At 44.4% G+C, this 20,002-nt stretch overlaps 2 protein-coding genes across 4 annotated transcripts in view; one reads left to right on the forward strand and one right to left on the reverse strand.

Moving 5' to 3' along the window:
* Nucleotides 1-20,002, reverse strand: part of rdh8a (retinol dehydrogenase 8a) — a 116,580-nt gene that overhangs the window by 9,973 nt on the left and 86,605 nt on the right. The gene's annotated exons all lie outside the window — the stretch shown is intronic.
* col5a3a (collagen, type V, alpha 3a) overlaps nt 1,580-20,002 on the forward strand; it is a 35,286-nt gene continuing 16,863 nt past the window's right edge. Inside the window, exons 1-20 of the mRNA XM_088317912.1 lie at nt 1,580-1,854; nt 8,253-8,420; nt 8,801-9,011; nt 9,297-9,459; nt 12,932-13,054; nt 13,770-14,147; nt 15,147-15,257; nt 15,329-15,442; nt 15,530-15,583; nt 15,675-15,716; nt 15,893-15,955; nt 16,125-16,199; nt 16,334-16,417; nt 16,500-16,556; nt 16,666-16,719; nt 16,859-16,912; nt 17,003-17,056; nt 18,328-18,381; nt 18,565-18,618; nt 18,825-18,869. Of these exons, the coding sequence (XP_088174038.1) occupies nt 1,779-1,854; nt 8,253-8,420; nt 8,801-9,011; nt 9,297-9,459; nt 12,932-13,054; nt 13,770-14,147; nt 15,147-15,257; nt 15,329-15,442; nt 15,530-15,583; nt 15,675-15,716; nt 15,893-15,955; nt 16,125-16,199; nt 16,334-16,417; nt 16,500-16,556; nt 16,666-16,719; nt 16,859-16,912; nt 17,003-17,056; nt 18,328-18,381; nt 18,565-18,618; nt 18,825-18,869 (2,034 nt within the window). The 5' untranslated portion in view covers nt 1,580-1,778. The remainder of the gene's footprint in view (nt 1,855-8,252; nt 8,421-8,800; nt 9,012-9,296; nt 9,460-12,931; nt 13,055-13,769; nt 14,148-15,146; nt 15,258-15,328; nt 15,443-15,529; nt 15,584-15,674; nt 15,717-15,892; nt 15,956-16,124; nt 16,200-16,333; nt 16,418-16,499; nt 16,557-16,665; nt 16,720-16,858; nt 16,913-17,002; nt 17,057-18,327; nt 18,382-18,564; nt 18,619-18,824; nt 18,870-20,002) is intronic.

Genomic DNA, 20,002 nt, shown 5'->3' on the forward strand with positions numbered 1-20,002 from the left:
TATTTATTATATAATTATTTGTTTTTTAATTAATTTAATTGATATATTTATTTATAACCTTTAATTTAATTGTATTTATGATTTAATTATTTCATCTTTAATTAATTGAATTGATATATTTATTTCAATTATTTATTTTATTTGCACTGGAGAGGGGAGTTCTCCAATCGCGTCGTACACCGACAACAAAGGGAATTGTGATTCTGAAAGCACAGTTATCATCTGCCTCATGCCACTTCCCACCTCAACCACATATGTTGCCGGTTCACTTATTTTTACATTTGTCTGGCAATGGAGAATGCATAAAAAAAAAAAAAAACAATAAAACGGTTGAACTGTCCTTCCACAGCATTATATCAACGGCATTCGAATTTATGGAACATGACAGGCCGCTGGCGCGGGAAGGGAGGAATAGCTCCGTGGCTTTACATTTGTTGTGGACCCGACAAATAAATTAGGCCCGAGTTGGACTAATGTACACAGCACAAGTATTTGTCACCCGTGACTCACACAGTCCACTGGACTTTTGGTAACTATCTGCTAAAAGCGGCTTGGAATGTTCGCGGCTCCCACTCGGGCGGGCCGAGCGGCCTGCGAGAAGGCGGGTTGGCGGTCTTCTTGTTGACTCGCCAAGTCAGCCGAAACATCAAACTGCACACAAGAAGTTTAATTTCTATTTGGGTGTTTGGTGAAATTTACAAATGAGCCGAAACGTACTAAACTTCTCCAGGTGAACTTAATTTGACCTTTGCTAAATATTTGCTGTTCTGTAACAAGGAAAAATTCACAACAGTTAATTTTTTTTTTTGCCTTTCTGTTACCCTTCCAGTCACTCTGACACTAAGCGCACATTTTTGTTGGTGCTTGCATTTTTAAATCTGACAGGCAATCGCATTGGATCAAATCTAACTAACATACATCAGTGGTCCCCAACCACGGGCCGCGGCCCACCACCGGTCCGCAGGTAGTGGGCCGAAAGGCTGAAAAATATTTCATTTTGAAAAGTGTCTGGCTTGTCTTTTGGATTCTTGACGCTCATCGCAAACCCACTAGCCAGCAAAATAAATTAAAAAACAGACCATCTACGACGCCCGCTCTCCACAACACGTGTGCAAATAAATGACACACAGTGCCCTGAACGCACAATTGCTGACCTCTAATTTATGCGCATCGTATCATGAAAAAAAAAAGATGAACACTGTGTCTCCATTTTCGAAGGCACACCAACAATGTGGGATATTGTACGTTTTTTTCTTTTTTTTGACAGCCGACTTGCAAGCATCCGCGGAATTACAGCCATTACATCAAATTACCCGGCAAACGTCAGCGTCTTCCGAGCAGACGAGATTAGCAAAGGTGATCCCAGCGTCACCTCTGCGGATAACGACCGGCGACAAGAAGCCAGAGCGAGCAAATGATGTGCTACTAAAGGTGATGAACGGCGGGGGCTTCTCCGAGACGCCCACCGAGGGGAGGGGAAGAGGAAGGGAGGGGGGGAGGAGGAAGGAGGAAAGGAGGGAGGGAGCTTTTGATGGCGAGGAGGAGAAATTGAATGAGAAGCCTCGGAGAGGATCTTGAAGGGGAGCCTCCACCACAAAACAACTTCAACAGTCCAGCCAGTGGAAGCAAACACCGGCTTTTATTTTTTTATTTAAAAAAAAAACAAAAAAACTTCTTGTATACATGCATGGCAGCTTAGTGACTGAAACTTGTGGAACTTTTTGCAGCAACAAGTTTTGGTGGAAAAGGCAGGGGGGGGGGCCTCAAGTTTTGGGAAGATGGGCCACTTTTTAAGGAATGGGACAGTACGGCTCTTGGCTTTTATTCTACTGCACGTCAGCGCCACTCAAACTGGTAAAGTATCGTTTCACGGAACGTATCGACATGTACAAATTTGTGCACACCTTATGAATCATGCTTTTAAAGAAAAAAAAAAAGGTCCTCAAATCGAGATTCAAGCGAATTGCGTCATTTGCATTTTTCATTCGTGCACGTTTTGTGACGACTTGACAAAGTTCTTGAGATGTTCGAGCCAGAAGTTCCTCGCGCAGGTTCGGGTCAGGCGTGCGCTTGTGCAAACGCGTGACGTCACGCTGGCGTGTGCGTGCGAGCCGCGTCGCTTGACTGCGAAAGAGTTTCACGTTGGCTTGCGAAAGAGCTCAGCAAGTGACTTAAAGGGAGTAGATTAAAATTCCTGGCATGGATCGGCGCCGTGCTCACTCACGGAATAAAACGGCCTCACTTCAGACTATTTGGCTTTGTTTTTTTTTTTTTTAATTGGAGCCTCCTTGTTGCTGACTCAATCGCGTCTTCTGGTTGCAATTATACGACGGCTAAAATAGCCGACGTGGTGTCTGGTCTGCTACCGTTTGAGTCATTTGGTAACGTCACACACTTTTCTAAACATCCACCTTGTGTATGTTTGCGGCACGCTCAGGGGCTTTAATCGAGGCCGGATCAATGCAAAGGCCTAAGCCCAGGGGGCCCATGAAGGGGTCCTTTCGAGGCAAACTTATTTACCGCCAACTGCAGTGGTGCTTTAAGATACGAGTGACCCAATTTGGAAGTTTTTCAACATATGAGCCGTTGTTAGACTCATTTATTTATTTTTGTATGTTTACCGTCATAGAAAGAGATTGACACCGTGCATCATAATCAATTTTTGATCAATCATGTCTTGGAGCAAACAATTTCCATTTTCGATAGCGTCTGACCTCACTGGAGTTGCCAGCTGACTTGAATTGACAGACTCGGTTGCAGCAAAATGAGCAAGTTCCCCGACGACCCGAGCGGCATCCCTGCTGCGAAACGTGTCTGAAGTGCCTTATTCTCATTGGTGATAGCCTGACTTAAAAAAAAAAAATGGGGGTCACTGCTGGCTGGATTGAAACAATAACGTGACGGACGCAGGCAGAGAGCCAAGTCTTGTAATCACATTCACAGCTGCTGTCTTATGAGAGCCCGCGAAGTGACGCTGACTCGGATTTCAGGTGGCGCTGACTGATCGCACGGCCACTGGCGCTGCGTTTGTTTGCAGGTGTTAACGGTAGGAGGGTGTACACGTCTGCATTTTCTCATCTTCTGAAATGATCTAGTTGTGTTTTATAAGGAGAAATTAATGACTTGATAAAAACAATGAAACTGTTTTTGTGGCACTTTCTCCGTCATTGCACATTGTGCTGCTCATATCGGTGTGTGTGTGTACTTTGGCCACCTGGGGGCAGTATATATGCTGTGTTGAAAACTCATCTGGTGGCTTCACAGCACGGCAGTAATGAAACGTGTTCTACGCAGAGGATAAATAACACGCCTTGGAGTATTGTCACATTATCTTTCTACATGCGTTTTGTTTTCAGCTTAGGGCCCGACTGATAAGGATTTTTTTTAGACTGGAGATTAATTCCAAGTGGAAGGATACCTTTTTTTTGACCAATTGTATCAATATAAGGCCCAACAAGTTGATACGCTTTTTTGGAACGATACAATTCAATTTGATCACGACAAAGGCAGCAATGAAGTGAATGAAAGGTCACTCCAAATAAACCCAACCGAATGCCATTTCATCCGATTTGGTTTTCAAACCAATTCAGCTATTCCAAACTGGAAAAAACATTGATTACAGCTATCAATTTCTTGGCATATCTACAAAATTGTGTAAGTCATATTGATCATTTATGGGATAAGGGTGATGTGGCTGTCGCAACCTGCCACTTTTTCAACTTGCTCAACCAATAGAGTTGCAGATTTTAAGAGTTAGTTATCTTACGCTCGGGGCTGCAAATGGCCCCCGGGCCGTAGTTTGGACACCACTGGCTTACAGGTTAACAACCCCGTCAAACACCGATGCTGATTGTTCGCTTGTGTGACAGTAGCCGTTTACAAAGTGGCGTCGGAACAAGTAGAACTGCCATTTTTAATTTGCAACGGTTTTCTAGTCTCATCTTTTTTTTAAGACGCATTCAATTAGCAAAAGCAAAACTGTCATTGTTTGTTTATCGTCCCTGTCTCTGCAGTTGCACGACAAGCACAAAATGTTCACACAGCGCCTTCACTGTTGACTGTTTGCCGCCGTTTCCTTGACAATTTTGCCTCTCAAAGGACGCCAGCGAACATCAATTCACTTTGAAGCCAGTAAAATTTTTTTAGAGGCGAACAAAAGCAAAAGAAAATGGCAGCCATTTGTCAGGTAAATGAAAGGAAAACGAGTATTTTAGATCAGAGACTCGTGTGCTCCTCGCATTAAAAGTCTTTCAAATCTTATCAATATGCCAAATGACGTTTTGACTTTTGATGGACGGCAGCACATCTGGCTCCGAGGAACGACTTTTTCGCCCCCTCAGGATGCTTCTGTGGTCGCTGGATGCTCCGAGCAGATGTCCGTGGGACAAATTGGCCAGATAGGTCGGAGAATTTGAATGCGAAGACGGCATCATTTGAGGTCTTTGCCCCGCAAGTCTTGTCTATTTCTTCTTTGAATTTCATCTTGCGTGTTGATGATGTCTCACTCCAGAGGAGAGACCCACTGAGCCACTTTATTAGGGACACTTGAATGAGATCCATCGTTTTGGATGGGTGGCGACGCGCTGCAATGTGCTGAGTTAAGAAGCGTCAGCTTGGGATCCAATCAACAAGTTCGCACATGCTTGCAGACGGCTTAAAAAGTGGAATACGTCCAAACATTTCTGTGAAGAACGAGTATCCTCAAGTTGCCCTCAAGTAAACATCACTTGAGGCTTTTCAGTGGCTGGAAAGTGCGGCTGACTAAAAAGGATGTTTTCTCTGAAATTCCATGCTCCGTTTAAGAGGAGAAGTAGAAACATGTGCTCGGGCCTGGAGGGGCAGGTGTTTTCTCGAAGGGTCCGGCAGCTTTTTGGCCTGCCGGCCCATCATCCTGTCAACAAACAAGAGTCGTGGAAAAAATTAAGGGTGGAAAGAGAAAAATGGGCTCTTCCTTATCCACAAGCGTCGCCAAACGGTGCCGTCGGTTTCATGTTGGCATCGAAACCGTAAATCTACTCAGACAAATAATGCGGAAGAAGTTGCACGCTTTCAAACGGCCAAATGAAACATGATCACGGCGTGCTTTCATCACCGCTCTCATCTTGCTCTTGACGAGCGCACCGAGCGAATCCGCAGAGAATACGTCGAAAATCTTTCCCAGGCCTTCCTCAACCTCTCGTCTCGACACGCTCCGCTAGCGTCGTGATAACAAAAAGCAGAGCCCAAAGCGGCCGCTCAGCCCAGTCAGCGCGATGCCGATAACCTCCGGCTTCTCATTTTGCATTCTTCATGCAAAGCGGCGGCTTGCCTCGTGCTGTTAAAATGACATTTTTGCTTTCTTTTGTTCGTTTATTTCTTCATCCCCTCGAACACGCGTAAAGAGTTTGAGGAGTAAACATGGGAGAGGAAATTGGACAAGGGCGGGGGTACAAATTGCTTTCTGATGATATTCTGCTGATCTAATCGGCTTTGACAAGCTACTGAACTTGTTTTGTCGCCGTGCACGGTGGTTATACAAAGTCAACAACAACAGCAAAAAAAATGTAACCAACACAGTCATTCATTTCCGAGTACTCTTCGCCAAAATAATGTCAATTCTAATGTTGCACTTTCTGGCGCAGAAACGTCACGTCAAGTGCAGATACAAACATCAGGATCCGATACGCCGCAGATGTGCGTGATAAATTACCGTATTTTCCAGACTATAAGCTGCGACTTTTTTCCTCGATTTTGAACCGTGCGGCTAATACAACGGTGCGGCTTTTCTGTGGATTTTCCTTTCACCACTAGGGGCGCTCTAGAGTTCAGAAAATACGCTCTATAGTCCGGAAATTGCAGTAGACGTTTAAGCGTATATGAAACAAAATGATTTATGTATTATTTTGATCATGTACTGTGCATTCGATTTTTTTATTCTACCGAACGTTTTGCATGCATTTTTTTCGTGATGGGATAACCGTGCCTTTAAGATTACCCGCTGCTCTATTCTGCGACCTGATGATAAGCATTCAGAAAAAATATTTCAGAATAAAATACTCATTAATTAGTACATTTATTTTAAAAAATGTTGGCGATTGACCGTGCATTTGGATTTCTTTAGGGCTGCTTTCGGAATTTTTTTTTTTTTAAGACTTTCTCTGCACACATCAAGCTGTCTATTAGAACATAAGTTTGGAATATTCGATGCTATCCATCTTCATTTGATGTGTACATGCCCCACCTACTCTCAGGCAACTCCCAATCGGACATCGATATGCATCACGAGCAGTAAATCAAAGTTCAATCATCCTTTTTTTTTTTCCTCCCCTCCTACGCTTTTATGCAGGGTGCGGTCCAAGAAAAAAAAAAAAAAACGATGGGAAACTCCCGCTGCTCAGATTCCAATTGGCTTGCTTTCTTCTTCAATTCCGCCTGTCGCTCCCATGTGCAATAGTTCACAGTTTACAGGGCAGCATTGTACGAGGCCTAGTTGCATTTTTTTTTTTTTTTTCCAGGCTGGACCGAGATGTGTAGGCAGCGTGAGTCATGGCGGGATGTTTCCGAGATGTTTTTGGGACCCCAAAACAGAGAACACATTCTATTGAAACGCACGGAGGAGCTTGACAGTGTCAAGTGTCAAACGCGAAATGCAATTGGCCCGTTGGGTGGCATTTTGGCAATGTTGTCACCAACAATAAACACGCAAAGCAAAGAGACCTTTTCTATAAATCATTCTTACATCGAATGTCGTAAAGTGGAGCTCATGGATGCTTGAGCTTCTTCCCATGTTCTCTGACCTTGTTATGCGATTTCCAAACATTGTTGGGTCCGCGGGGATGTTGCGATATTTCCAAACACGCTGCTCTGCGCTTACACAAAGTCAACAATGAACTTTTCAGGTAAAAAGCGTCCAACAAACCATTAACATCATTTTACGCTCCTCATTCCAAATCAGCCTTTTTTTTCTCATGTCATGTTTGCCAAAAACGATTTGAGTTGATTCTGCACACTTGGCTGTGAAATGTCTTTTTATCCTTTGCATGAATTGTAAGCCATGTAATACGACGATAGCAACTTTTTTTTTTACGTGCTTGGAATTTTTTGCTTTTCCCGAAAGGTTGGTCTTTTTTTTTTTTTTGCAGCCTTTTTTTTTTTTTTTGTTATCTTAAACGTGCCTGAAGGTCAACAGTGTCCGGTTGCATGAGCGTGTTTTGCTATGCGAAACACACAAAAAAATGTATTTCAAGTAGTTCATGGTGAGCGCCGACAGGTTATCACGTTTGAAATGAAACATTTGTAAGGAAATACTCTTTGTGTTGTTTTTGAGGACATTTTCGGAGGATCAGAGCCGCATTTGCTGCGGAATAATCCGGTCCGAAGCGTGAAGAAAACCATTTCCTGGAAAAGGACAGCAACCAAAACGAAAAAAAAATTGAGGGTTCAATCGAGTTCATCGTGGAGTGCCGTATTTGTGTTTGTTGGTTTGTTTCAGAATTATCCAGCAGGACCTGGTTGATTGAAAAGGATGTAGGATTGTTTCGTGGTTTCAATCAACATTTTCAATCAAACACAAAAACTTTGTGAAAAAATTATTTTGACGTTGACTTATTCGACTTTTTTTCCCTAGCCTCAAAAACTTAATTCACTGAGTCACTTCGCTTCTTTGTTGGTGTGAACATGACTGCACAAAATTATACTGCCCCCGGTGGCCAAAGAAGACAAAACAGAAGGAGCAGCACAATGAATTGGATCGTAACATTAAATCGTGATTCACAAATTTAAAATTCTTCACGTTCCATTTCATTATGCTTGTACGATTGTTTTTTTATTTCTTTTTTTTGTCTTTTAGCTACGAACAGCGTCATTTTGTTGCCATATCAACTGCATGCCAGGAACGTCTGGTACAGTACACCAGGCAGAAGGCACGATTAACCCGTCAATGTGAAATATGCGCCTTGGCTCCATAAAGCTTGGGAAGAACTGCTCTTAAATGTCCACGGTCGCAAGACAAAAAAAAGCGTCCTTGCTTCTTTCTGCCACTTGAGTGTTCCAAGTGTGATGCTCATGCAGCTGTCAGGTGTTCCACAACAGGATTCTAAGCGGGATGGTTGGGGTAGTACCACCATCCCATAATAACACCCGTGGAAGGCCAAATCTCCCAGGAAGATCACCTCTTCCTCTAGATTGATGGCGGCGACGCCGAGATCGGCGTGCCGACATGTGCCGCCAGCTCCGATAGCGAGGACTCATCATGCCTTTCTATCCATTCTCAGCTCATCCCATCGATGTGCTCCGGGTGCTCGGGCTGTCGGAGGACATGGAGGGCGTGTCCGTGCATCCTGGTCTCTGCGGCGGCCAGAAAGAGGTGGCGGGAACACAACGGGCCTTCAAAATAGACGGGAAAGTCCAGCTCAGCGCTCCCACCAAACAATTTTTCCCTGGTAGTAGAATTTCTTTGTTAGGGCTGAACGATTTCGAAAAATAACATTGCGATTATCCTCTTCCCGTGTGTTATTATTAATAACAAGGAATAAATCAGTGTGTATTACAATACACAGATTTGTGTTTAAAATGACATGTTTTGATCTTAGGCTAAAATAAACTCAATTCAACTGTATTTGAAAAAAATGATAAATTAAACGTATAACTTTTTTCCCGCCCACAATGACAGTTTACTTTTATTTAACCAATTTCATCCTACTACTGTACATTGCGATGTGAGTTTGAATGGGACTAATTGTTCAGCCCTGTTTTGTGTGTTTGAACTAAATATCCGCCTCCTGGTTTGACTTGGAAGCATTTTTTCTCCTCTCGTCTCCAGAGTCCACATTCCCTGGAAATTTCTCCCTGATGGCCACCGTGCGAGCCAGAAAGGGATCGCAGTCATTCCTGCTGTCCGTGTATGACGAGGACGGGGTGCAGCAGCTGGGGCTTGAAGTGGGCCCTTCGCCCGTCTTCTTGTATCGCGGTCGGGCAGCCGGGCAGTCCCAAACGTATCCCACGTTGGAGGATGTCAACTTGGCCGATGGAGAGTGGGTATTTTACGGGCATCAAACTATCTTTCATGCGTCCTCTGGTGGTGGTCTCGACCACAATAAAATGAGCGAGCGACACTTCATCATTAGCATCTCGTTCGGGCACGAGATTAGCGACCCGAAGTATAGCGGTATCCCATCAAACCAACTACACACTTTGATAATTGCAAACATTTATGAATGGCCACATTTTCCAAAGTGCGTTAAAAGAAGCGAACTCGGATCAATAAAAGTCACACTCTAAATGCAAACTTGCTGCCATCAATATCTTTGCTCTTCCAGGTGGCACAGGATCGCCTTCAGCGTACAGGGCCGGTCCGTCACGCTCTTTTTGGACTGTCACGAGGTAGCGACGCTAAAGCTAACACGAGGAGATGACGCCACCGTCAGCACGGAGGGCATCGTCGTATTCGGATCACGTCTGCTGGATGAAGGAATATTTGAGGTAAAGACGGTCCCCCCGTTTGTTTGCGAAAGAAAGTTCAACGGGTCGAGTTGGACTGGAAATAAACTAAAGCTCAGGAAAGGGAGAGAACTTTTTAGATATGCATGCCGGATCAGGGAAAGCCATTTCGCGGGCTAATGTTTGATGCATAATGGCGGCAAAAATGAATTTGCTTCATTTAACGCATGAGTCACTTCATAGAATGTCAGACCTTAAGAATGAAATGCGTCGAGCGCATGCATTAGTTGCCAAGGGGCTGAATTTGAACTTCAGCATCACCTCACCGCCTTCACCCGGTACGTCCAGTCTGAATTTGCACCCGTTAAGAGCTCATCATCGCAAAGCATCTGATCGAGGGCGGCATTTTTCGCAGCGACTTCAAAGCCACTGGAGATCCGATTTGAAAGAACATTCGTAGTTCAGGAGGCCAGAGGGTGTCGTGGGTCTCACGTCAATCAAGCGTGGGAGGAACAAAGCCTTTGCGGAGGTAAAAGAGGCGTTTCAAAGGGAATGGACGATGAGCCGATGTGCCGAAGCATGATCGGCCTCATCCTATCACCTCCTTGAAGGATGAATTTATCTGTGCCATGAAATCGCGCTGCAGTAATAGGAACTCGATAAAGCAGGTCATAGTACTCGTTCATTTGGGAATTGTGCACGTGCAGATTGTGTATATATATATATATATATATATATATATATATATATATATACATATATATATATAAATAAATACGCCCACCTGCTGCCTGGGGACTTGCCCGCCTTCCTTGTGCCATCACGCGATATCACTCTGCTCCACCCACGCTGTAAATTACTTTCTGACACCAGCTCCCTGAAGGCATTTCACATATTGAAATTTCTTTGACTCTCACGTGGAGGGTTTGGTCTATTCCCTGGAAAGCAACGGAGACGTTAGATGATGTAATATGTACACCTCTCAAGCACGGACAAAAATCACCTACGGTGTATGTCGCCATCTGTTTTCTATCGAACTTGTCGGGGTAAGATAAGCCCCAGCAGTCTTTGAGTTACAACCCGGACCAGTCACCAGACAATTACAAGACAGATCAAGACGTGATCATTCGAATGTTGCGCGTCGCCATCGAAACGGGAGAGACGGTGGCGGAGTGATGTCAAAGTGACAACAGCATGAGATTCTGGCACAGTTGTACTGCGAGAACAGCTGAGCAAAGAAAGTCAGGAGGAAATGGCGGAATCAATAATGAATGCCGCGTCAAGTGTCCCGAGCTCTCGGAACACAAGACAGATCGTTATCGGAGTCCTTTCTTTTGAACGTCAGACTTCGACCCAGTGTACGCCGAACAATACCGGAAAGAACCACCAGGCTACTTCCTGTTTGGTCACCTAGCAACCAAGCGGACCGGAATGACAAAAACTATCAAGCTATTCCCGAATCTGCACTTTATTTTGGAGCTCATGCTTGTAAGTTCCATAAAAATCAGTCAAGTCATTTTTTGCGCAAGCTAACAAAAAACAAAACAAAACGGTGATTCAGCTACAAGTAGACAAAGCAACATGGAGAAGACAAACAACTGCCCGGCTGGAAAAATCTTTATCGCTTCCTTTTGACTTGCTTGATTCCAAAATGAAGATCAGCCCCGGTCCAGTTTTGCAGGTGCAGCGCAATCTGGATCATGCCCCAGTTGGCCCCAATGCAAGTGGACTTTAAAGCCAAAAAAAAAGAAAATAAATGATAGTATCCAAAATTTTATTTGGATCATCATCAAAATGTTATGATTTAATGCTTTGCACATGCTTCACCCGTCCGCAATGTCTCTTCCGTAGTTTTTTGTGCAATCAATCAAACGCAATACCTCCAACACCGGAGTAAGCGCAGAGATTTCTTCCACTTGGGTGCATCTCTACACGTGAAAATTCATGCGCTCATTAGTATACATGTCTGTTTGTGTACATTAAAGCATTAGCGTGATTAGTGCGAGCAAGGCTGGTACCAGGGGACGACAGATTAAGAGGGCTGACCTCTGGACCGCTGTTCCCAGGCCCCAGTTCTGTGGGAGGAGGCCCGTGTTCCGGCCCAGTTCTTCCAGCGTGGGAGCTGAGCGGCGTGAGACCAAGTGGGACTTGCGCGCAGCCGCTAATGTCTCGATTACTTCCAGATTGAAGCCCAAACTCTTGTTGGCAAAGCATTTGCAAACATCAAAATGTCTACGCCGCCACTCGAGTTTATTCACGGCCTGCCGTGGGCTGTGTGTACGTGAGTCTTAACGCACAAACTGTTTAGACAAGACCCAGTGTTTATTTGACGGGAAAATGTGATCTCTTCTGCCTCGACTCGGACTGGAAATTGAACGTGTTTCTGGCACATGCGTACCGTACGCGCAGTTGCTCCTCAAAGTTGATTTAGCACACAAAGGCAGACTTAGGATGGCCGAGTGGTCTAAGGCGCCGCGTTCAGGACCCAGTCTCCCCAGGAGGCCTGGGTTCGAATCTCGAATTTCCCCATTGTGGGACAAATAAAGGGCAAATTATTAATAGGTCAAGGTCGGTTTAAAAGTGCATGCACAAACGAACGGCGTGTGAGCGGCAATTCACCTCACATCAAATGATGACTTCATGATGTTGAACGTGTCCTCCGCAAATAACGGCTTTCACCGCCGATAAACTCGAGTCAACAGTACCGCACTCGGCAGACGGTGAAGTCGTTTTCACGTCGACAGTCGTCGCGACTTTCCAGAGGAGAGCAATCAGAGTGCATCCGCCTCTGATGTTGCTGCCGCATCTTAATTGGGGAACGATGAAGTGTGCATGATTTTCGGGGGCAACACTTTAGTCGGGGGAGGGAAACCCCGCCGGGCAGGAATAATAGGAAAACTTCTCCCGGAGAGTTTTGCTTTTGATCTTTAATTGAGATTGGATTAGAGTGGATTTACTCCCTGTTGCCCCCCTCCCCCCCACTATGACCGCAATCAGTCGAAGAGGGCCGTAAAGTGCCCTCGCTCTGTGGGCCTCTGGCCAAAAACTGCAAGAAAAGACACTATTTGGATAACCTTCATGCTCGCTGTACTAATGCGCAAATTAGTGCTTCAACAGTCATTTATTTATTTTTTTTAAACACTGCTGACAAGGCCTCTTGTGGGCATCATAAGGTGATACCTTCGACTGCTAAAGCCTAATTCAAATAACCACAATGGAGGTAAAACGACCAAAACATCATGCAGGTCATCGGATTTAGTTGATGGCAAATGGCTGCCGGCAACGATCGCGGCAAGTTTCGATCACAGACGGGACTATGTCACGTATATGCACGTCACGTCACGAGTAAGGAAGTCTTAAAGCTGCCGTACGTTTTCCTAAATCCTAAAATTGGTGACTCAAGTCATGTGACCTGAATCCGCCCAGACCTCAAACCGGACGCGATCCAGGCCGACATTGCATTCGCGCTGTTCGTCACGTTTACACTTGTTGCGATTTCTTGCATTCTTTGCAGGGAGAAATTGAACAACTGCTGATTGACGACGACCCGCAGGCTGCTGCCGCTTACTGCGTCAACTACATGCCGGACTGCGACTCGGCTTTGCGGCACAGCGGCCGAGACTCGGACCTTCATGGGGTCAGTACCGCCACCTATGGGGACGATGTCCCAATTGGAAAGCTTGGCCGGGACAATTTATTTCATGCTATTTGTCTCGATGCAAGATTGATCATTTTGAGCGAGCGTATTCTCGATAAGTGTGAAAATGGGTCAAATCTAAACAAGTTGGCCCACATGGACAGTTTTCAACCAAATTGACACCCACACAAAACACACTGATGATTTGATGATGGATGACTTCCTTGAAAAAGCCATCAGGGAAACATTTCCTTCAAATAAGTGCTTCTTTGTCGCGGGAATAACAGCTGAGATGAAGCAAAACTATCTCGAGCATTAAATCAGCCGAGTCAAGCGGTGACACACTTCTCACGGTTGCTGACCGTGCGTGAGTGCACGTGCGTCGGCACAAAATGTGGTCCAGGAAAGCCATCCAGAAATTCAACATGTTGCTGATCGTCATCCAGTCGGCCTGCACGAAACTATTTCAGCTTTGGGATGAGCTCACATTGCCAAAGCATGTCAACATCCCCCACTGGCCGACATCCCGTTGCACACACCGACCCCGTTTGGATCGAAGTCGAAATGGTTTTTACGACTAAAAAATGATTGCTGTTTGTTTAGAGAGATTCTAAGCGTGTGCGCCAAACACAGGCCACATTTGTCGTTATTTGCTGCGTGGTGCTTTGTGTTTCTTTAAATGTCATCCTCACAATGCCCTTTTTTTCATGACAAGAAGTCCCAACTGGACCAGCCGGAAGAACCGCAAACCAAAGAGGGCAGGAAGGGCAAAAAGAAGAGGGACAAGGGCTCGAAAGGTAAAGGCAAACGTAAAGGCAAGGGGAAGGGCAAAGGCAAAGGCAAAGGAAAGAAGAGGGCATCCAGGAAGAAAAAAGTCGACGAAGAAACGTTGGAGGACGGCTTCCTTAGCGTGTCGACGATGCTGCCCGAGTATCTGTCCCAGGAACCTTTTTTGGACGTGAAAGGCACCGAAGAAGCCGTCAGTCCCACTAACGTGTACGAGGACGAGCCCCAGGTGGAGATGCCTTCGAATGAGCCATCAAGCGAAGCCCCCTCACCGGCCATCGTAGCCGAATCGCAAATTGGTGTCGAGGTAGACAAGTTAACGGCTGCCCTGTTTTTTGGGCACTATAACCAATCGCTCCCGCTGCTCCTCTCACATTGCTCCAGCTGCTCGCCACTAACCCGCCAGCACCGCCAGCACCCCCCTAATGCAACTTTAAGACAGCAAAACAGAGAATGTGCCGCCAGTCTTGAGTAGGCTTTCCGTCAGTGTGTTCAGTATTTTTTTTTTTTTACAACATGCAATGTTGTGTAGAATTTGCTGACATGTGCATGTGATGTGCAAGGGATGGGCAGAATACTTAATTTTTTTTTTTTGGGGGGGGGGCCTATCATTCGTCATTCACTGAAAAATGCGCCTATTTGCTTGCACGCATTCTGAAAGGTGCCACAAGATGGCGGCAAAGGCTGGCATAATTCAAAATGAGTGCTTTGGCGCCATCTTGTGGCCAAGGAAGTATGTTGAAGTGCGGTGCTTCTAGCTCACTGGTGAAACAGTAGTGCTTTGGTTTTATCTTGTGGCATCTAGGCAATTCTAAAAATTTTAGTGGGGGCGATAGTTGATTCATTGGAACTTTGAGTCAAGAATTGAAAATGGACTTCGGTTGCCTTCAATTTGACTTCCATTGTTGGGCGACAAGATGCTATGCTAAGGGAATTTAAGCTTCGATATTACTTGCTTAGCATTTTGCTCATTACGACATTTGCTTGAAAACGGGAGTTCCGAACATTCAGAGATGCATTCTGACACCCAGAAAAAGCAAATAAGATTTGAAATTGTGCGAGCATATGCAGTCAATGTCCATCCCTGGCACGTACGGTCCAATATGTGTCTTATCATGTTCTTCCTAATTAGCAAAGCTTCACGCTTAAAAAAGTGTCATGTCGCTGTAACACACAAGGAATGACTAGCCGATTTGTGTACTAATTTGAAACTGCCTCCGATTTCTAATTCGCTTGCCAACCCGCATCGGGGATGACTGACACAGAAGCCGTCGCGCTAACATTTCATCTCCCAATTGACGTGCAGGAGCCAGAGAAGAGCGCAGAGGTGGAGAACGTCGATGACCTTTACAGCAACCTTGTTGACGACCTTGCTGTTTCCATAGTAACAGCGGGCACTAATATCACCGAAGCAGAGGTGGGTTGAACGTACATGCAACGAAATATGTCCCATTCCCCGCAGGTGTCAGTAATAACCAATTAAAACAGGTCCTCGAACACGACGACGACAGTAACACCACGTCCGAGTATGACGAGTATGAAATATACGACGAAGGCTACGATTTTGCGTTGCGCGAAGGAGCCGAGACGTGGCAAGGAAAGGTAAAGGTCCAGTCGGGCATTTGAAGCCACGCGTCAATTTTCCCCAATGGTCAACATATTTTGTATTCGTCTGGTTCCCTGCCGCAGGCGAGACTACCGACTGAAAAAGGACAGAAGGGCGAAGTGGGGGTATTTGAACCGGTGAGCTGCCGGAGGCGTCTCATGAATAGCGTAGTGGCTTCTGCTATAAAAGCATGCAAATGAGTTGATATTCGGACCATTTGCTTTATAGGGTGCACTCGTGGAAGGACCGGCAGGCCTGCCGGGACCGGAGGTGAGTTGCTGTTGCAATAGTTCCAGCTCCATTTAGGGATTTTTCAAGAAATGATGAGGGGCTACAATGTTTCAAGTCAATGGGACTGTTCATTGCGCTTGTTAATTAAGAAGCCACGAGTGTCTATGAACTTCTGTTTGTAAGTCAAAGTGACAATATTGTTTTATCCTTCACAGGGACTTCCTGGTCCAGTTGGACCAATTGGCCCCCCAGGACCAAGAGGAGACGCTGGTGAAGTGGTGAGTAGAGTTAGACTCATAATTGACCACCAACTAGAAAAAAACCCAAAGAAAACAAAAAAAACACTCGTGGGACAGAACACATTTGTCATCCTTTTACTCGTTTGGCTTGTTCGCTTGGTAACATTTCTTCCACTCATTTCTGTTTATGCTTGTCATGTATTTTAAGGGCCCAGCAGGACGTCCCGGCCTTCCTGGAGCTGACGGAATTCCCGGTCCACAAGGAACCTTGCTGATGCTCCCTGTAAGTCTTGACACAATGCTGCACATTCCTCCCAACAAAAATATTCCTTCACCAATACTGACCACAAGGGGGTGATGTTTGACTGAGTTTCATCCACCCTCGGGGACTCCTCCCGACTTAACTCTTGCCCTCAGTTCCAGTATCGGGGCGATTCCCAAAAGGGACCGGCGGTGTCCCCTCAGGAGGCCCAAGCGCAAGCTATCATTCAACAGGCCCAGGTACATCTCTTAATCATCCGGCCAGTCGAGCAATTGTTCGGGATCATAGGACATTAATCTTGCTAATGCGCCTTCCTCACAGCTGTCTATGAATGGACCTCCAGGTCCAAGGGGTCTTACGGGGCGATCAGGTCCTTTGGTAAGACAGTTTGTCCTGATGGAGTACACTACAAGTTTTTTTTTAAAGATCAATGCTTCATCTTATATTGTTTAATGTGTCAATAACTTGCTCCTTATCTTTTGGACAGGGTGCTGCAGGCCCAGCCGGTCTTAAAGGGAACATTGGCGACCCCGGCCCTCCGGTAATAAGCGGACACTTTTATCTCACTGCAAGCATCCATCCGAATCTCGCTTTCATTGTGGCCGTATTGATTTCCTTTCATCGGGCTTGCTCGCCCACTTTCACGCCTTCATTTTTCCCCGTTTAACTTGTCCATGCAGGGACCACAAGGGTTGCCAGGACTTCAAGGAAGTAACGGCAAACTGGGAAAAAGGGTGAGATATGGCATGGAAATCTTGAGAAGATATCGTGTGATATAGGTTGATTTCTTTTATTTTTTGTAAAATGAATCTTGCTTGGTTTAGGGACATGCTGGAACAGATGGAGGACGTGGAGCTCCAGGTGAAACCGGGGTTAAGGTAAGACATCACACTGCTGAATTGCAGTGGTGTGATGCTTTTTTTTTTTTAACTGGGTTGCAAGGAAAACACATGAGAGAAATGATTTCCTATTCTTGGTTGAGCACAGAGGAAAGAAATACATATTTTTCAAAATAGGGGGAATACGTAATTCCAAATTGTTTTCATCATAATGTCTTTATTAACCTTACTTGCAGTTTTTATGTCGCAATAGTGGGGATTCATAAGGCGAGCTATCCTTTAATATGTTGCGAAAAAATAAAGATCAATCGGATACTGTTGGGGAGGTGTCAGGACTAGTTCGTTAAAAGTAAGAACGACACGACACGTATACAATGCGAATTAATCACTCCTTCGTCAATGTAGCAAGGTGGCGGCAACCGTCGCGACACTCGGAGATGGCGCATCATGCGATATGAGAGAAATCCATGCCCCCAAAGTCACATATTAATGACCGCGAACGGCCGAAGCCTCATGCTAGCGGGCTAATGTGGCTAACTGATTCACGAACAGACAAACCATAATTACCTCAACAATATGAGTAAACCCAAATGTACTTACATTTTTGTCATCAACTCACAGCTTAAATCAGGATCAATGAGGTGAGAAAAAGGACTAATTTGTAAAGGATGCACCTGACTTAAGCCGGAAACAGGAAAATGCATACAACCACGCGAGAGAACAATGCGCGAACGTGATCTCACGAGAACTAATTAGAGAGAAAACTGAGCCTTTACTACAGATACAAAAAAAATGCAATTTCATTTTGAAAACGGTGCCAAGTTTATCTGAAGCAGTTCAGACGCAACAGTTAATAAGAACGAAAATATAAAAAAAAATCTCTATATTCTCATTCGCAAAAGCGATGCCAAATTCTAAATGTATGCGTGCAGTTCATGTTTTGCTCGTCCAACTTGGCTCGCTCTTGCCAAGTGGACAAATGGACGACATTATTGTGGGCCCCGTGAGGTGAATTTGAAATTTGTTGCCATCACTAAGGAGTGACATAAAATCAGTGTGAAGTCTCCGAATACCAGATTAGTTGGACATGGCGGCACGTAAAGGCTGAAATCTGATGTGGCAAAAATATTTAAATTCCGCACATGCTGCTTTTGAAATGTCATTTTTGTTACCTTACTGCATCAAACTTGATCTGAACCGTGACTGTAAAAATATACCGCGAGATTATTTTTTTGCCGTCAGGGCAACCCAAACTTTGACGCAACCCACAATAAAAACAAGTTGAACAATTTTGCTCTTTGACCTCGTAGGGCGACCGAGGCTTTGACGGCCTGCCAGGACTGCCGGGAAACCAGGGACACAAAGTGAGTTTTTATTCCGCTGACGTGAATTACACACACAACAACTTGTCGCACGGCAAACTATAAATTTTCTTTTTTCATTGTCTCCATGATTGTTGACAAATCTGTCATAGCGATGTACAATGGCTAGCATCTGCTCAAAGCAAATTTCTTGCAGCTTTGACGATATTAGTCTCATCTTTATAGGGGGAAAGAGGAAAGCCTGGTCCTCAGGGACCTGCCGGAGAGCCGGGTGAAAAGGTGAAAGACGACGATTTCTCCAAAATCGACGAACTACACCATGAAGCTTTTGTTTGATCTCGCAATGTTTAAAGAGATTGATTACCGTCGTGGATTGACAAAAAAATGTATATGAGAGGGGCGGAATCATTCAATCCCCCCGGCTAGATATTTGCGATAAGATTGTATCCGTGCTGAAAATCTGTTGCCTTGTTTGGTTTCGCTAGGGACCGGACGGACCCGTTGGCCCAAGAGGGCAACCTGGCGAGCCTGTAAGTAAAACTCAAACACACACGCTTTGTACACACACTGATTGAATTTATGCCACAACTACTTCCACAAAGCTTTATCACATTTTAATTTTATTTGATCGTGATAAAAGTTTGTCACATGCGTGTAACCGGTGCATTTCTCAAGTTTGTTTGAACAGACGTGCAACTTGATTAGAATAGAAATATATTTCCCTATAGGGAAGGTTCTAAATCAATTATTGACATTCGCTCTTAATGTCGTGATAGCCTGAGTTACAATTTCCAGCTGATGACCGTCCGTTCCAATTCTCTGAGCCGTTCATTCAAATTGGATTACAAATTAAATGGCTAATTATAATTATGCAAAATAGTGTTGTTGTGTTGCGTTATTGGGCCGCATTTACGTCTGTAACGATTTGCTGGATCGTTTCTGGTAACTGAATTTCCACGATTCGGTCTTGATAGCAAAATTACACAAATAATTGACGATCATTAAATTGCCATCAAGTTGACAATACCGACCCAATGAATACCAACAAATAATATCTATTTTTATTTGTTTGTCTATTTATTCATTTTTTTTCCTCAAATCAATTTTTATTGTCTATGTAATATTTTTTAAATGTGTTTATTTTTGTTTATTTAATTTCTATTCTGTTTTGCTACTTTTTTCATTTGTTTTATTGGCCTTTGTTATTTTAATTTTCATCCCCTTTCTTGTCAAAATCCTATTCTTGTGGATATGTATACAATTAAATAGTTTGATAAAATGGTAGTTTGTTTATTTTGTTTGACTTTTCTTTAATGAAGGAAGAAATGGGAGAGGGAAATGCTTTGTAGATCTTGATACGGTGTCATTTTGGTGAAATCGATTTAAAAAACAAACGGGAAATTCTAAACGGCGATTGACTACAGAGAGAAAAAAAAAGACAAACAAAAAAAGCAAACGTGTTCCACGAATAATGGTGTGCAGGTTCCCCTCAAAAATCCAGAAATCGAATCCAGAACCAGTCAACTCGTAACGCTCGTAATTATGGATTAGATTATGTTTGGAAAATCATGGCTACATTTGTTATGATCAAAACTCATATTTGGACTTTGCATGCTTCTGTTCATCAAGTGAAAAGGTTGCACTGCAAAAGAGCAGCCAACAT

Source organism: Idiotropiscis lumnitzeri, chromosome 15 (assembly GCF_059441095.1).
Source record: "Idiotropiscis lumnitzeri isolate Australia: NSW breed Sydney's pygmy pipehorse chromosome 15, RoL_Ilum_1.0, whole genome shotgun sequence".
NCBI classification, from domain to species: Eukaryota; Metazoa; Chordata; class Actinopteri; order Syngnathiformes; family Syngnathidae; genus Idiotropiscis; species Idiotropiscis lumnitzeri.